Genomic DNA, 15,905 nt, shown 5'->3' with positions numbered 1-15,905 from the left:
TATATTTGCTTTTTGCCCCATAAATAAAATGAAACATCAATAAAAAATAATAATAATTCTACTGTTGAGTGCGGACGGAGCTCAAGCGAGCAAATATATATCTTATATATTTACATTATGACAATTCTCAGTTCAGACTACAGCGAAGTGTAGTTGTTGAGCTCCAAAAGAATTAAAGCTATTTTCTCATATACTGACTCCAACCTAGGATTTCATGGTGGAAGCAATTGTACATGACCGAGCATAAGAAGGATATTAGATAATGGATATCTTACAAAAGAATGATGGTACCACTGCTGTTGGGGGCTTGCTTTCTCTCTTCTCTGTATTTCTTTATTTTTCTCTTTTCTTTCGGGTTTGGCATCCTTGGGTGGTGAGGTCAGATGAAGGTTGGAAATAAATATGGACTGAAAAATTGAACCATTTCAATGGCATATGGTCTCTCCATATGTCACCCAATGCACGAAGCTTTCAGAAAATTCACCGAGATTTTCAGAATTCTGGACGGTGTCATATGACAGATCTGTTTCTGTCTGCTCTCTTCTCTGCAAAACAATTGAGCTTCCCTGCAAAACAAAAGTTCAGCAGACAATGAAAGAATTAATACCTAGTTACTTCTAAGTTTTAGTATGCATACAATTCAAAGAACCATTTTTAGTTAGTTTTAATTATAGCCAGTTTTGTTCATTACACAGCTGGTTATATTTTTTATTTTTTTTTTTGAAAATTAAAGAAGATCTATTGGTTATAATTATTAATTATATAGCAACATTACTTTTGCATACCAAAAAACACATCACTATTTAAAATTAAAAGTAGCTGTTGATATTAACAGATAACATTAATAACTGGATCCTCGAGCGTCATCAGAGATCAATCATACTTATTCCGCTGTTTTTATTATTTATCTTTGATGTTTTCTTAATAAGTTTCCATTCGGATAAAAAGTAGATATCTACCTTGCAGTGTTTGGAAACTCTATCAGGTACTCGAAAGAAAAGTTCAATTGTGTAAGAAAAACTTGAAAACATGACCAAGTACTTGTAGAACAGCCATTCGAGAAGAAAAAAAATACTTGTAGACCAAAAAATGCATCGAAAGTGAAAGACAAGAACACTGACCTTAGTGCTAGATCCATTTTCACTTTGAAATGGGGTTGTTTGAACACTTGTGCCATTGTCGACATTTTCTGATGACATGCTGGCAACGGGAGAATTGATGAGTGTGAACCTGCACAGCATGAAAATTGTTGGAAATTTTCTAACTTCTATACACACAATATATACAAACCATAAATCTAAATTAGTTGCAGAGTTTGTATTTAACAATATAATACACAAATTGATCGGCATTTGGAGCAATGTAACATGTAAAAGTACCAATCACAGAAAATACCTCTCATATGTTTCTTCCTCACATGAGTTCCCAGAAGAAGAAAGCGAATCGAGGTCAAGGAAATTTGAACAGTTTGACGCATCTCCTGCCGCATGTTCATTGAAATAAATATGATCACTTTCAAGGCACCGATCTCTCTGCATTTCTACAAACAGCTGCCTCCCAGTCATCGAGGGGTCATACCTAGAAAGGATAGTAAATGAGCCAAATAAAGTAACAAAAAAGATTATGTTCAACATTTGAAAAAGAGCGACCCTTTTGATTTATTTTCCAGCTTTCTCCCTCTTCATCTATTTTTGCTTCTTGTCTTGATGGTGGTGAAAGCAAGCGATAGTTAGAGGGATACATAAGAAAAAGCTGCCAACAATGGCTATGTAGAAAACCATGTACCAAAAATACAGGAATACTTGTAGAAAACCATGTACCAAAAATAAAAGAATACTACTATATCACAACCAGTGATTTCGTAGAAGTGTGAAAAAAGAAAATGCTTTGATTAGAACTTAATGCAAGAATAAAGGAGAAGAGTGGAGAAGTATGCCAACCTCGAATATGATATATCACTTTCACAAGTTGAGATTTCCGGGGTGGAATCAGATATACCCTTGCTAGCTCCTCCTGGAAGTGTTCTTTCAGGCAAAGCCGAGTGAGGAAGTTTCTTCTGTTCACCATTTGTGCCTGAAACAGGTGTGTTGCTTTCACGTAGAATGTTCCCAGCAGATAGGGATCTTTTGAAAAATGACCTATAAAACACAGAACATGGGTAGATTAAAAATAAATAAATCACAAATATAATGAAAAAATTCGCCAGAGCCGGATACAAGCACGTAAAACCATAAAAAAGACCTGAACACATTGAACCATCGCCATGAAAGAAGTGGTTCACATGTTTACATAGAATATTGCCCGGAAAATGAGTGGACTGCATTTCAAAATATAACTGCAACTAACAGAACCAATGCAAAGTCCACAGTAAAATCAATTGTGGAGAATACTCCAGCGCTGAAAGCCAAAAACCCACACTCACAACGATGCACAACACAAGAAATGAGATTTAGAAATAAGATAAGCTGACCTTAATCAACTTTGGAAATAATCCTAGATGAAAAAAGAAAGCACAATGCATGACAAGATGCCTACAATTGAAAGGTAGATTTTAGTAAGCACAAATATTTGGGCTAGTTATGTCTTTCACAAAGTAACCAGAAAACCTAGGGACCAAATCACCCTAAAACATTGCACAAGTTTCAAGCAGGATATAGAATAATGTAAGTTTCCTTTTGACATTGAAGGAGGTTTTTATCATGGGTTTAAACCTAAAGAGAGTAGCTTCTGTGATTCTCAAGGTGTTAGTAGCAGCACATCACATACATGATATCTAATGATCACAACATAATCATTTTTTGGGAGTTCCAATTAACATTGTCAATGGTAAGATAAACATATATATGACAGTCTGCATCAAGACATAATTTCAGCTGAAGTCCTCCTAGGTAATAACACCTATAACACTCACTTCCATTGCATTTTCCAACAAAATGCACCATTTTATGTTATTTGCATTTCTTCAACCATGATGGGTTCTATGTTGATCAACAAAAACAAAAGAATTTGATGAACCCGATATTAGTACCTTGCATTTTCATCGGCATAGGAATGGGCACGTCTACCAACATTGTAATTCTGGTCCGAATCCAGCTCCCAGAGTGCTGGTTTACTGTTTTGGGGTAGGAAGTGGCCCAGGAACCTGCTCGTCCAACGAACCAAATTTATGGAATGATACAGATGTTACATAGTTTGGAAGTGAAGGCAGGTGAGACCAAGTTCACCTATCAAACTACAACATGGGAGCACAAAAAACTTTATAAACTTACACATTTATAGCGTCTTGTTTTTCAGCATCCACGTACGCATTGCTGTAGAATCGCTGAAGCGTCCTAAAGAACTCCTGCGACTGCGTTGCTGCTTTCCATTGACCTCTCCTTTCAGAGAAAATCTAGGTAAACATCACAAATAACAACAATTAACAGATAACTCACAGTACTCTTCGTAAAGAAAAAAGGGAAATGTTAGCCAGTAGGAAAATAGAAGAAAAAAATGAACCTTACCAGAAAGCAAAGAAAATTCATGACATTTAACGCAAAAAACAAGAGCGGGAGTTAGAAGTATTTAGAACTGTTGTATACACAAACATCAGCTCTTTCCTGAATTTATCAAGATGACTAAGAAACAATTGATGAGAAACTAAATAGAAAACATTACAAAATTGGCAGCAATTGCACCAGGGGGCTTCCCCCCCACCCTGGGAGATTTGCTCATTGGATTGATGAGATCAAGGACCGTTGGGGCATGGTAGATTTAATCACCCACTCTCTCATAACAATAAAAAATATAGATGCTGTTCTCAGGCACTAGCCTATAGAAACTCGAGTAAGCATGGCACAAAGGAGTAAGACAGTAAGACCTGACCCACCCCCAAATATTTTCCCAAAATCTAACCTCTCCCCTTCTGATTTTCTAAAACTAATAAAGAACAAAACCCTTTTTGGACACCACAGAATGGCTGCCATGCATTTGTTCCCTTACATATATTGATAGAGCACCGCAAATCCACTCTTTCCTCTCCTGTTCTCCGAATCAACTTCCCTAGAAGGGCATTATTTCATAAACACGCCATACATATCACCAACCCCCCATGAGTTTTTGGCTTCCAAAAATCCTTCCATTTCATACGATTTTTTATCTCTTTCTTCCCTCGCCTTCCTACAGGAAGTCCCTTCGAACTATCCGATTTTTTTCCAACGACATTTGGTGTTTCAAAGAGTGATATATCCTTTTTCTCTCACAAATTAACACTTCCAGAGCATAAGCTTAGTTCCATTGGACCCATACTGCACAGAGATCTATTAAATGGCTATGCATGAAACTGATGTTTCATAAAGCAGAATGCAGTATTTATGGATATGAAGCAAGCATGGTTATTAAAGGGGTATCAATAACTGATGCTTATAGAATCATTTTGAGCATAATTAAATGCCTCCTCACGCAATTATATAAGGTAGGCCCCAATGTGAAATGCAGGTTCAAACTTCAAATACATTGTATTGGTTTGTGATCTGTGATCAAATAAATGATAAAATGACAAAAACTTTAAAAAGACAAAATCATTGTCTGGCTCTTACCAATAACGTAATACAAGTGTGGCTGTAGAAATACTCTGCTAACTATAAAAATATAAGCAAGATTTCGAGTATGTTCATTCAGACCATCAGCAGGAAACTTTGTAAATGGTCAAATTAGTACATGATCTGTCAATCAAAAATATATGACCTACAAAACTTTGTAAAATACCCATATCTCCACATACAAGGTCGTCCTTGATCTATACTATTCAAAGGATGGTAATAACATTAGCACCCACAACACTCAAATCCACAGATATTATTTGGAAATTAAGATTTTGAAAATAATTATTAGAGAACGAGAAAGCAGTGTGAAAAGGGGCATCTAGTGGCAACTACACTTCGAGACTCCAAAAATAAGTAAAAAATTAGTCACCCCCTCTTAACAAATCTTTCATCATTCAAAAAACAAAAAAAAAGAACGAAAGAAATTAGTCACCCCAATAGGTAAATATTCTATTCCGTCACCCATGAAATTACTATGCTTTCAAGAAGAGTAAAAAATTACTGTTCGAGTATACCTTGTTGTGGGCAGCAGAACCACCGTACTGGAGTGCAAGTGTGTCACCCATTCTCTCATAAAACTCCATCAAATCATCAGCCAAAGGGGCATCCAGATCAATTTTTGGAACATCTATGAAGCCAAGGGCATGAAGCTGATGACCCAGAGCAGCCAAACCATAGGCATATTGTGCAACATTTGTGCGATCCAAGCAGTCTATACAATTGGTCCTGAGGACACCTTTTTGGAACATAGGTGGATTGTCTAAGCAGTAGTTGTTAAGGTCAATATTATCTTGTTGTGTTCCATTTTCTGATATATCAGCATCCACTGTATTATTGTTGTAAAGGGTATGAGAATAATTGCCAGCATCATCCTTCCTGTAACATATTGTTCAGTGTAAAAAATATAAGCAATAAAGTCAACTACAAGCATGTAGAGAAGCTGTAATGTGATCCCAAGTATCATTTCTGAGCAACTACAGTAAAGTCTCTGGGCTAAAAACAAGATTGACTAGAACAAGATAAAAATTGAAGAATACACAACAAAAGTATCCAGAAATAACAGAGTCGGTTACAGTTTTCAAGAGTGACACGAGTTAAAACTAAGATATGTCACACCAGGAAAGAAGAAGTAGAAGAAGAAATGGTGTCGGCAGGATGGAAATAAAAGAATAAGAAAGTGAGAAATGTAATCATTCAAAAAAAAAATGAGAAATGTAGAGAATTTGGAGATTCATTTTCTTTTTCTTCTGTTTTTTTTTTTTCACTAGAATCAGAGACAAGACAAGTTGTACAATAAAGAGCATAAGGTATCGACTGTATGGTCAACATGGAATATCAAACTAATTCCACATAAGTACTCACTCAAAGAACTGCCATTTTAGAGCTTCGCCATGTCTCAATGCTGGTGTCACTTGACAATAAAAGAAGCCGGTTAAGTTCAATGCATATGTAGCCACTTTGCCCAATAATGCCAACACATTCGTAGCTTTCCTGAATACATTTAATTCAAGTTAGAAAGATATCTCCAAGCAGCAGCATAAGCATTCAAGTATATACTAGAGACCGCAAGCCAAATACCTTCTAGAGTGTTTGTGTAGATCCCAATGTAGGAACTTCAAGTGGTTTTCCTCAGGTAGATCCATATTAATATAATCAATTGCATTTGCAAATTCAACACGGAGTATCGATTCTCGAGGTCTCTTCTCATGCGTCTGTTTAGAAGTAAGTCGTGATGACAAAGAGGGTTAGGGAAGAACACTGATATTTATGAAATCCAGATAACAATGCATATAAATCAAACTTAAATGAATATCAGGAAGTCCTGTATACTGTTCTGTACACTTTTCTAACTAGAAGGTAGAAGCAGTTAGCTCAGACATCACAGACAGAAAGAGGAACTTCTCAGAATTTCTTGCCACAATCAAGTTGGAGAAAATACCTTAATCAAATTCAAAATAATTATCGGATTTCCGTATCTCTTGACAAGGTTCTCAAAATGAAGTCTTGTAGCTTCATAATTTATGTCCTTCTTCTTCACTGGAAGGAGACAACCATATGTCAGTAAATAGAACATTCAAACATCAAGAGGACTACATTCTACACTAGTATGCCTTGAACTTACAAATGATATCGGGCTTAATATTCAGGCGTGAAGTCTCTTGGGACCAAAAAAGGGGAATTGAACCCCTATTCTGCACAACAGAACTTATTTGTGCATGACATCCTTCAGGAACATCTTCGAACACGATCTGTTCTGTCTCGACATCATTAGCTACTCTACCCTTTTCATTTACACCCCGTTTCAGATACCTAGATGAGAAAAGAAAGGAATAACAACTAAGGAGGAGGGAAAGTAGTTCAACTTTTAAAAGTTAGCAGAAATACTTTGATTGTTAATAATAGATACTGTGAAACTACCAATTACTCCAAAGCTGAATCTGTTGGAGTTGGTTTTATTTAATCGTTTATACTTCAACACTCCCCCTCACGTGTGGCCCCTCTTTCTTTGGGTTGGCCTACACGTGGCACATGTGGCCCCACTTTTGGGTTTACCATTGTATGTGGATTTTTTACATCAAGGAGGTTTGAACTCAGGACCTTTGCTCTGATACCACGTGAAACTACTAATTACTCCAAAAGCTTAAGCTGTTGGAGTTGGTGTTATTTAATTGTTTATGCTTCAACAGATACATCTCATAAAGCAACACTGCATCAAATATGTAAAGTCTGATGAAGTTATAGAAAGCCAAAATACTATACAAGGCCAAATTTTTTCCAACCTGGTGCCAGCAAAATGACGTGAGCGCCTAGCAATGAGTGTCAGCTTAAAGTCCTTCCCCGATATTGAAAGTTTATCCTGAATTTACAAAACATAAACCATCATTAACCCTTTCACTATAGATACCTGAATAGTACACAAAGCAATTCATAAAGACAAGTAAATTACATACCAACAGCTATTATGACACAAAAGTCACCTCTAAATCACCAACAGCTATTATGACACAAAAATCACCTCTAAATCACTACCAGGCAATGATATAAACCTGGATAAAAACTTCAATAATCCATAAAAGGACAATCTTCCCGGTAAACTAATTTAACAAATAAGATCTCCATGGTCCCACAAAAAGGTTTAACATATTACAAACACAAGAAACTCGGAAAGACAGAATAAGCAGTAAAAGGCCTGTTAAGTTTGAAATGTAAGTATTAAAATGATAGAGAAAGAACTTGGATACGACAAGAAGCAACATCAGAATATAACATCAAACTAAACGAACTGATAATATGTTTTTTGTTAGAGGACTCGTGCTTGAGAGAAGAGAAACCAATATGTAGCTAGGTTCTAGAAGGATCCAACACTGGATACTGATCTCTCTCACAGAGAAGTCTTAACACTAAGTAGAAATGAAAGAATAGCATAAGCACTACATTCAATTAAAGCTTCTCAAATGCTGGAATTTGAAAGGCATGAGAAGGAATTCTTTGTGACTACTTCCAATGCTAGTCTAGACCAAACATAGATCAAACTGTCTAATCAGAAGCACAGTGCAATTATCAGGCACACGCTCTAACCCATGAGATAGTAATAGAACCCCCCCACCACAACCACCACCACACACGTGTGCACGCGTTCCAAGCTTAAACAATTGACCATTCAGAAAATGGCCAACACCAAAAGACAAGAGATGTTCATTTTTTATATTTTATTTTATTTTTCTTAAAAAAAAATTCTCTCATTATCCCCCACGCTGAATGAAAGTGATGTTCATATTCGGGAAATGGCTATATGTGATAGTTCATGTTTCCTCATACTGCATGCTACAATAAGTGGCATGGAGAAGGATGTATTAAGTATTACTCTCTTTATATATTTACCTAGCAGCAGTAGGGGAAGGGTAAGTTTCACCAACAAGATGCAAAGATTTGCGTAAATGACAGAAATAAAATCTAAAAGAGCAACCAACCATTGTCCTATAATTTCTTGATGAAGGCCGCTCATTCACCTTCAGAACATTACCTGTTTAAAGAAACCATACACCAATGCAACTGTCCAGAGAGTGTTCTTGAGGTGATTCCGGATTCCACGCGTTAAAAATTCGTTCCAGACAAACATTGTCTCATAGAGAACTTGCCCTGTCTCATCATCACATAAGTTCTTCTGAAGACTACGCATAACATGGTATGAGTAGCTGAAAAAGAAGTCCTTGGTAAGATCCATTGTGCATAAGAGCTTCTTGTATCTATGCCCACCAATAAAAACACAAAACACCGACTGAAATGAGAAAACATGTACAACATAGGAGATAATACTTCAACTAGTGACTCTAAGAAAATGACATGATACTTCAACTCCCAATACCTTGTTTCATCTAATTTTATATGTGCATCATTACTTCATGAAGCATGCTTCAGTAGATTTGCATTTAACTGATTTGGTGAACACGCTCTATGAAATTGAATAACTTAGAAGTAAAAAAAATTTGCAGCAACTGGAATCTTCTATGTTTACAAATTCAACTCCTAATTTTACCATTAATAACATACCCGAAATTACTATATAACATTTAATGTGCACTTGGAATAAATTTACGATAAATGAGCTCATCTCAATCATTTAAACAGAATGGCTTATCACACAAACACGATATGGAGTTTTGAATTCTTCATGCCACTATTGAAATAAGTTACCTCCATAATGCGTAGGACTTGCTCATTAGTGACAAAGTCCTCCAAAGTTCGGATAAACAAAATATTTAAATAAAAATAAAAAATAAAAAATCACATCAGAACTCATTTCCCTTCTACAATACAAAGGGGCAGTGAAAGATTTTGAAAACTAATTTCTACGGTCTCCTTTAGAAGTACCATGGACATTATACATTTACACATAAAATGGACAAAAGACCTGTTCTCATTCTTAGAATAAGCCATATTGGATTGCACAGTTGAATTTGGAATTGGAATCATCTGGCTCTTGGTGACAGCATATATTGTATGGCCACAAATGGCTCCAATCTGTCTTCTTTTTGTGATAAGCAGCATGTAATAAGGCCCCAAAAATTTAATGAACCCTGAAAGGCAGAAATTAAACATATGAGTCTTGTAACTGCAATGATGGTGATGAATCTCTTAAAGCAATTGATGAGATTTAGCACTTGATTTGTACATTACCAATGATTCCGTAACAAGTGGTGACAAATTTCAGTCCACCAGTAGACCTGTTTCCTTCATGTATCCGCTTCAACAGGTCGTAACATTCATTTTCTGAGTATGTGGTAGAATCTTCACGGATGTTTAACTCAGAAGGATCCAATCTGTCGATCTTTAACACTCTCCATAGTGTCCGACTCTTGTCTCTCCCTATCATATAAAATTTCTGTTGCATAACAAAAACATAGATGGATTATATAACTTTTCGTTTATAACAGGCAAAGCATGGACTGCTAAGCAGCCAAATCCAAATAATTGTGACAGCATATATACATAATTCATGAAGACACCGAATCGAGGCACAAATGAAGGACACTGAGCAACAATTAGGGGTAAACGCATGTCACGACAAAAGGAAGACAATATCATCAATTTCACCAAGCACAGTCAAATTTCTTATCAGTGGAAATGTGAAAGCTACATTGGGAAAATTACAAAACATCAAAGATCCAGGAAAATCATTCCAACCGGTAATTCACTCAAGAGTCAAGAGTTGTGTCTACTTGTAATTTCCCAAAAATATAAAAAACCAAAACCAAAACTTAGCAGGCATAAAAAACCTTAATAATAAGATCAATTTTTCATAAAGTATAAAGTTCCCACAACATGGTAGAATTGACAGATACCACTATATGACATACCAGCCCAAGAAGGATAAGAAAAGATGCAACATGTTTACAGGAGGTCATAAACTTTAGGGTGGATAACTGTCTGACAACACAGAAAACAAATAAAATGACGTCCTAATCGCATAGAGAAGGCCAGCAGGTAGTAGTTACATAAAGGAAGAAAGACACATGCATATGCCATCCTAAAGAACATAACGGAAATCTATAATTCTAGAACCATTTGAATGCCATAGGTCTATATATAGTCAACAAACCATCGCATAGTAGTCAAATGCTAACCCATTAAGTGAGGAAATATCAGGCTTCTAAAAGAACATTAGCAGAACAGTCGGAAAGTGGTAATTAATCGAATACACAATTGTTGTAACAAAAGTAATAACTATACAAAAGCAAGCACGACCATTTGTCTACAATCAATAACTAAACTTGCTTTGTTGCCTATAGTCAAATCCCACTGCGCAGAATTTGATGATAAACAACAATTGTAAATCACAAGTAATGAGCTCAAAACTCAAAACACAGTGTTACAATCACATAGGTCATAAAGAAAAATATGTTTTGGATAAAAAAACAAAGATATCATAGATAAAGAGTTTGACAGAAGGTCTGAAATTCTAACTTCTGATCCCCAACTCTGAACAATCCCTCTTAAAGAAGAATTAAACCAGTAGACAAAAGGCAGAAAGACAAGATAGAGATATTCAAGTCATGTGACCAGAAAATTGTCAGAGTCCATCACAAAGGCCTTCAAATCAAAGCCTATAAGAAATTGGACTGCAGAAGCAGCTTACCACGAGAGCTGATTGGATAGCGCACAAGATGATGTTAATATAATCCTACCTACAAAATCAACCATAAAACTAGAAAATTCACATTTGCATAAAATAAAAGATAGCAGAGAGGGAAAATTCAACAGCAGTGATCATAAGAAATTCATCCGAAGAAGCAAGGACATAACTTGAACATAAAAAAAAGAAAAAACAGATTTAAGCACAAAAACAAATGAAGTTGGAAGATTTCGCCAACAGATCAAGTATAAGAAACAAAATCAACAATACAAACACATAACTTCATAAAAAATAAATGAGAAGAAGAAGAAAAAAAAGACATCATAAATCGCAAATAGAAAGATCTCTGACGAGTTCACCTCATCTACAGACTACAGATCTGAACCAAACGAAAACGAAAAAACTAAAAATCATACATTCATTGAAAAATCACATCTGAGCGGATAAACAGAGAGAGAGAGAGAGAGAGAGAGAGAGAGAGAGAGAGAGAGAGAGAGAGAGAGAGGCTTGGCTCACCGATCGAGTCTCGTAGAGCCTGAATTTCTGCAGATAGGAGGTCCTCCGGTCAGGAACCTCCTCGATCCGAGCCTGTGGCTCATTCTCTGTAGCCATGATTCGGATCCCGAGCCTCACGCTCGGGGAAAATCACACGGACATTTGAGACAGAGAGATCACCACAAACCTAAAATGGCGTTTGTTTGGTTGCTTCAGATATAGCATTTTCCTCTAACAATCCTTCGCTACTTCTGTAACTCCTCTTCCATTCACAACCTCTTCGTTTTTTTTTTTACTCTTTTTCAGAGACAAGAGCTTGTGATCTTCAAAAAGGCTCTCTCAGAAACACGGGCACGGAAAAGGTAGAAAAAGTTTTGAAATCCGAGAGAAAGAAAATGAGCGGAAAGAAGACAAAAACAACAGGTCGAGATATGGAGAAAGAAAATCACAGCTTAGACGACGATCAAATCCACACAAAAGCCAAAGGGGGCAAAAACCGATTTCTCCTCGCCCCTTTATGGCCAAAACATTTTCTAATACCGATGAGATGGGTTTTTATTTCTACAGCGGGGGGGGGAGTCCACGGAAAGCCGGCACGAGACTGGAAAAGGCAAGTAAGGCGAAAAATCGAAGGATAAGCAAAGAAGGAAGAAAAACAAAAACGTGTTAAAAGCGTGTAAAATGCTTCGAGGTTTGTGGGGTTGTTCATTGGATAGAGAAGGTCCCGAAATCATGACTCGGCGTTGACTAGGTTGCTACTGGGTGAGTTTCATTTGCGACTCGGAACGGGTTTTGTCCTTAAAAATATGCTAATAGCAACTGAAAAGAGGAATGCATTATTAGGAAATTCTCCGTTTGGATGCCAAAAAAATCTTGTAAAGAAAAGTAGACGTTTATAAATTTGTTTTTCCATTAAACAGTGTTTACTCTTTAAATTTTCCGCCAAAATTCGCCTCTCTACCTCTCACACCCTCAATTTAGTAGTAATTTTCTTCCAAATGCAAAACTGCTTCAGCTTCCACATTGTAATGGCGAAATCGAATTTTAACAACACTATACCCTCTCGCAAATGCAGGCATGGCTCTGTTTGGTTGCCGGGTTTTTTTTTTTCCTCGGAGTTTTGTGGGAGAGTAAGTTAAATTTTTGTCCCATCCCATGTTTGGTTGCCTTTTAGCACTAGGTTTATTTTAATCCCACTCTTGTCATGATTACTTGTGGGGTGAATTTTTTAATCCCACTTTTGCAGGAACCAAAAATAAGCTTGAGAAGAATTTTTTTCTACCCAACAGTTCAAGCAACCAAACAGAGTTTTTTTTTTCCCACCATATCTCCCAGGGTATTTTTTTCTCCCACATAACCAAACATAGGATTTTTATTTTACCAGGATACTTCCAGGACTTTTTTTTTCCCACCTATCTCCCAGGGTATTTTTTTCTCCCACATAACTCCTGGGAACAAAAAAAACCTAGCAACCATACAGAGCAGGTGCTCTATTTTCTGCCTAGGTACAGGCTTTCATGGCAAAAACTATGCCCACAATGGCGACATTCAAGTGTTCTATTTTCAAGACATGGGTGCAGACGTTCATAGTGAAAACTACAAGCCACAGACACTCTTTCTCGATGCAAGCATTCGTGGTTGACCGAGATTTCTTCACTAAGTTGAGATTTCTTCACCCGTTTTATCGAAACCAGTGTTTAAACACTCATTGACTCGACAAGGAACTCGCCCAAGTCAACTCCTTTTTTCATTGGCCGCGTTCCACATCGCACCACATCTGCATTCTGCATTTTGCCCTACAGAGTCATTAAACTCCATTGACTCTCCCGAGTTATGACCGCATCAACCGCGTTCTTGGCCACGTCCGCACAGAGTCGACAAGGATTTTTCTTAGCCGCGTTCCGCGTCACATCCGCATTTTTAAACACTGATTGAAATCACAAAATCCTAGCGTAAAACAACCCCATGCAAAGATTTCATCATAGGCATTTTCCAGATTTCTTTCCAATTTTGTATCAACCTATAGACTGCTTTCCGATTTTGTTCCACCCCTTTCCCAGTTTTCCAAACAGCTCCTGGAAACGAAATTTTTTCTGATTCCCATTTCTCTCCCGCCTTCCGAACGGACCCTTAAGCCCTTCTCGTTTTAGATTTTGACAACTCAAATCTAAAACGAACAGGGCTAAAACATGATTTTGATCCAATAATCGGTTTTGGACTCACAATTGATTGTCAAAATCTAAAATGAATAGGCCTTACAGATGAAAGATTAATTGTTTTCTAAGGGTGTGTTGGCAAGGCTTCACATTCTCTGTTGAAATAATAGTCCGGAGAATCAAAATCTTCAAAAGCTGACTCCAAATAGCTTCAGAAAATATATTTTTTCACAGCCATTTAGGCATCACTTTTTAGAAATGTATTGCTTGTTTGGGCAAGCATCAGAAGAATGGCTAAAGCTGTGGCAGCTCTGGCACAAGAATGGTCGCATCTGTACTCGACTCTTTGATTGATTATTCTTCTTGGATTTTAAATGGAAACGAACTCTAGGAGGTGGTAACCTGCTTCCACTTCTATGCACAAACGGGCGTAGCACAATCTTAGAACTTCTGCATTTTGTTTGTCTGTGTATAGGGGATTGCCTAGACCACTGGCAATATTACGAAGGCTTTTTTGGTTCCAGAATTGCAGGGAGTCCTGATAATCGAATCCAAATTGGGATAGATGTGAAGTTTGATTTTTCCATTGGCATATCCAGCGACCATTTTCGCAAGATGAGCGGCCTGCCACCATACGAGTTATTTGTTTAAAGGACTAGGATACAATCTTCTGTACAGCTGAGTTCGGACAGAAAGAAGCTATTACTCATGGTGAACAATTGAAGTTCTCCCCTGAGAATTCATTTCTTAGAGAGATTTTATAGTAAGGTGAAGAAGTATGGATGCCTAGCAAAGAAAATAACCAACTAGACAATTGCTCCATTTGTTTTTCAGCCTCACTGATCTCTTCCTCCTCGAACCGTATGATTATGTTTCCTTCTGTCCTTGCGAGGTTCTACGAAGTTCGAAGTTGAGTTTGCTTTTGGGTTGCTAAAAAATAATGATCTTATTCAAAACATTGAAGCACTACTAAGGCAATGCTTGTTCCAGACTTACTTGGAGAAATAATTTTGAGTCCAAAACGAAATTAGCTTTTCACTTTTACGTGGAAGGCCGAGATTAATTTCACTGCAAAATGATTTTTTTTCACAGCCTTAACAAAAAGGCAAGCGGCCGATTTCTGGATGGTGCACTTAACAACCTCTATCCTTGTAATATTTGATAAATAATTATACGATGCACCATTAATCATTGACTCAGTCAACCTTTACTAGCCAGCGAGTCATGATGGGGCAAAGTGGGCAAACCATGAGTTGACCCAGTAAAATTTCAAACCTTGCCCTGAACGCTCCAAAGAGTTGCTTCACGTACGAATATTACGTATCTATTGGTTTCTTACTTTCTTTGAAGTATTGAACTTTGAAACCCCTTTTTTATTTCTAAACAAAACTCACATAAAAAGGAAGAAAAATTTTAGATGATCTCCCGCCGAACACGAATATACCGATATACCTTTCTCACATATTCTTCAAAAAAATAGTCAATATTTCAAACTTAAGTGGAAAGGACCAAAATGTCCTTGCTTCTTGACTACGTGTAGATCAACCATGTTTTAAAAATTGCACTAAGGCAGCTTATCATTTATTTTTGGGAAAAATACACTTAGACCCCTGTGGTTTCGGCCCACACTACCAAAAACACAGTGGGCCCACATTGTTTGGATGATCCAAAGCGTTCATTTGATGGGCCTTGACATAGATAGGGTGTGCCCAAAATATCAGCTCCATAGGATCATCCGTCAACTGAAGGGGTCTACCTTATAGAAATTGAAACCACAGGTAACTTTTTAAACATTAGGGGTTAAGATGAATGTGCCAGAAACCACAGGGGGTCTAAGTGTATTTTTCCCTTTATTTTTTAACCGGTTGACAGGCCCTGCCCCAAAAATCTTCTGTACAGGATGAACATAACCCTCCGATGTATGGATTTTTATATAGGGTGCCATCAATTTTAAACCGGCTGGCCCAACTTTTGAATGGTTAGATCATCCAACAATGTGGGCTCCACTATTTTTTTATTTCTACACTTCCCAAGTAG

At 37.1% G+C, this 15,905-nt stretch overlaps 1 protein-coding gene across 2 annotated transcripts; it reads right to left on the bottom strand.

Moving 5' to 3' along the window:
• Positions 1 to 22: 22 nt before the first annotated feature.
• LOC143863556 (phosphoinositide phosphatase SAC2-like) lies at positions 23 to 12,385 on the bottom strand. 2 transcript variants are annotated; one of them, XM_077374264.1, is made up of 16 exons: positions 11,734 to 12,385; positions 9,762 to 9,966; positions 9,496 to 9,661; positions 8,608 to 8,830; positions 7,364 to 7,440; positions 6,706 to 6,893; positions 6,523 to 6,620; positions 6,162 to 6,295; positions 5,946 to 6,074; positions 5,099 to 5,459; positions 3,270 to 3,391; positions 3,029 to 3,142; positions 1,941 to 2,138; positions 1,396 to 1,578; positions 1,122 to 1,230; positions 23 to 566 (listed from the first exon to the last, which is right to left on the bottom strand). In XM_077374264.1, exons 1-16 carry the CDS (start codon positions 11,827 to 11,829, stop codon positions 426 to 428), a joined length of 2,544 nt encoding a protein of 847 aa, XP_077230379.1. In that variant the 5' UTR covers positions 11,830 to 12,385; the 3' UTR covers positions 23 to 425. The 2 variants fall into 2 exon arrangements, with proteins under 2 accessions (XP_077230379.1, XP_077230380.1); XM_077374265.1 differs by lacking the exon at positions 11,734 to 12,385 and adding an exon at positions 11,221 to 11,240.
• Positions 12,386 to 15,905: the final 3,520 nt, after the last annotated feature.

The sequence above is a fragment of the Tasmannia lanceolata genome, unplaced genomic scaffold (assembly GCF_043159265.1).
Source record: "Tasmannia lanceolata isolate RefF3 unplaced genomic scaffold, GAP_Taslan_0.1 ptg000044l, whole genome shotgun sequence".
Lineage (NCBI taxonomy): Eukaryota > Viridiplantae > Streptophyta > Magnoliopsida > Canellales > Winteraceae > Tasmannia > Tasmannia lanceolata.
The sequence above is the reverse complement of the archived record's forward strand: the minus strand, read 5'-3'. Positions and strand labels throughout refer to the sequence as shown.

Bases quoted from the DNA above. Each gene is read 5' to 3' on its own strand.
- LOC143863556 (XM_077374264.1), bottom strand. From the start codon at position 11,829: ATGGCTACAGAGAATGAGCCACAGGCTCGGATCGAGGAGGTTCCTGAC. The intron at 3,392-5,098 runs GTATACTCGAAC...ATGTTTACCTAG, and splicing joins GTTCTGCTGCCCACAACAAG to ATTTTCTCTGAAAGGAGAGG. The intron at 2,139-3,028 runs GTACTAATATCG...TGTGTTTTATAG, and splicing joins TATGCCGATGAAAATGCAAG to GTCATTTTTCAAAAGATCCC.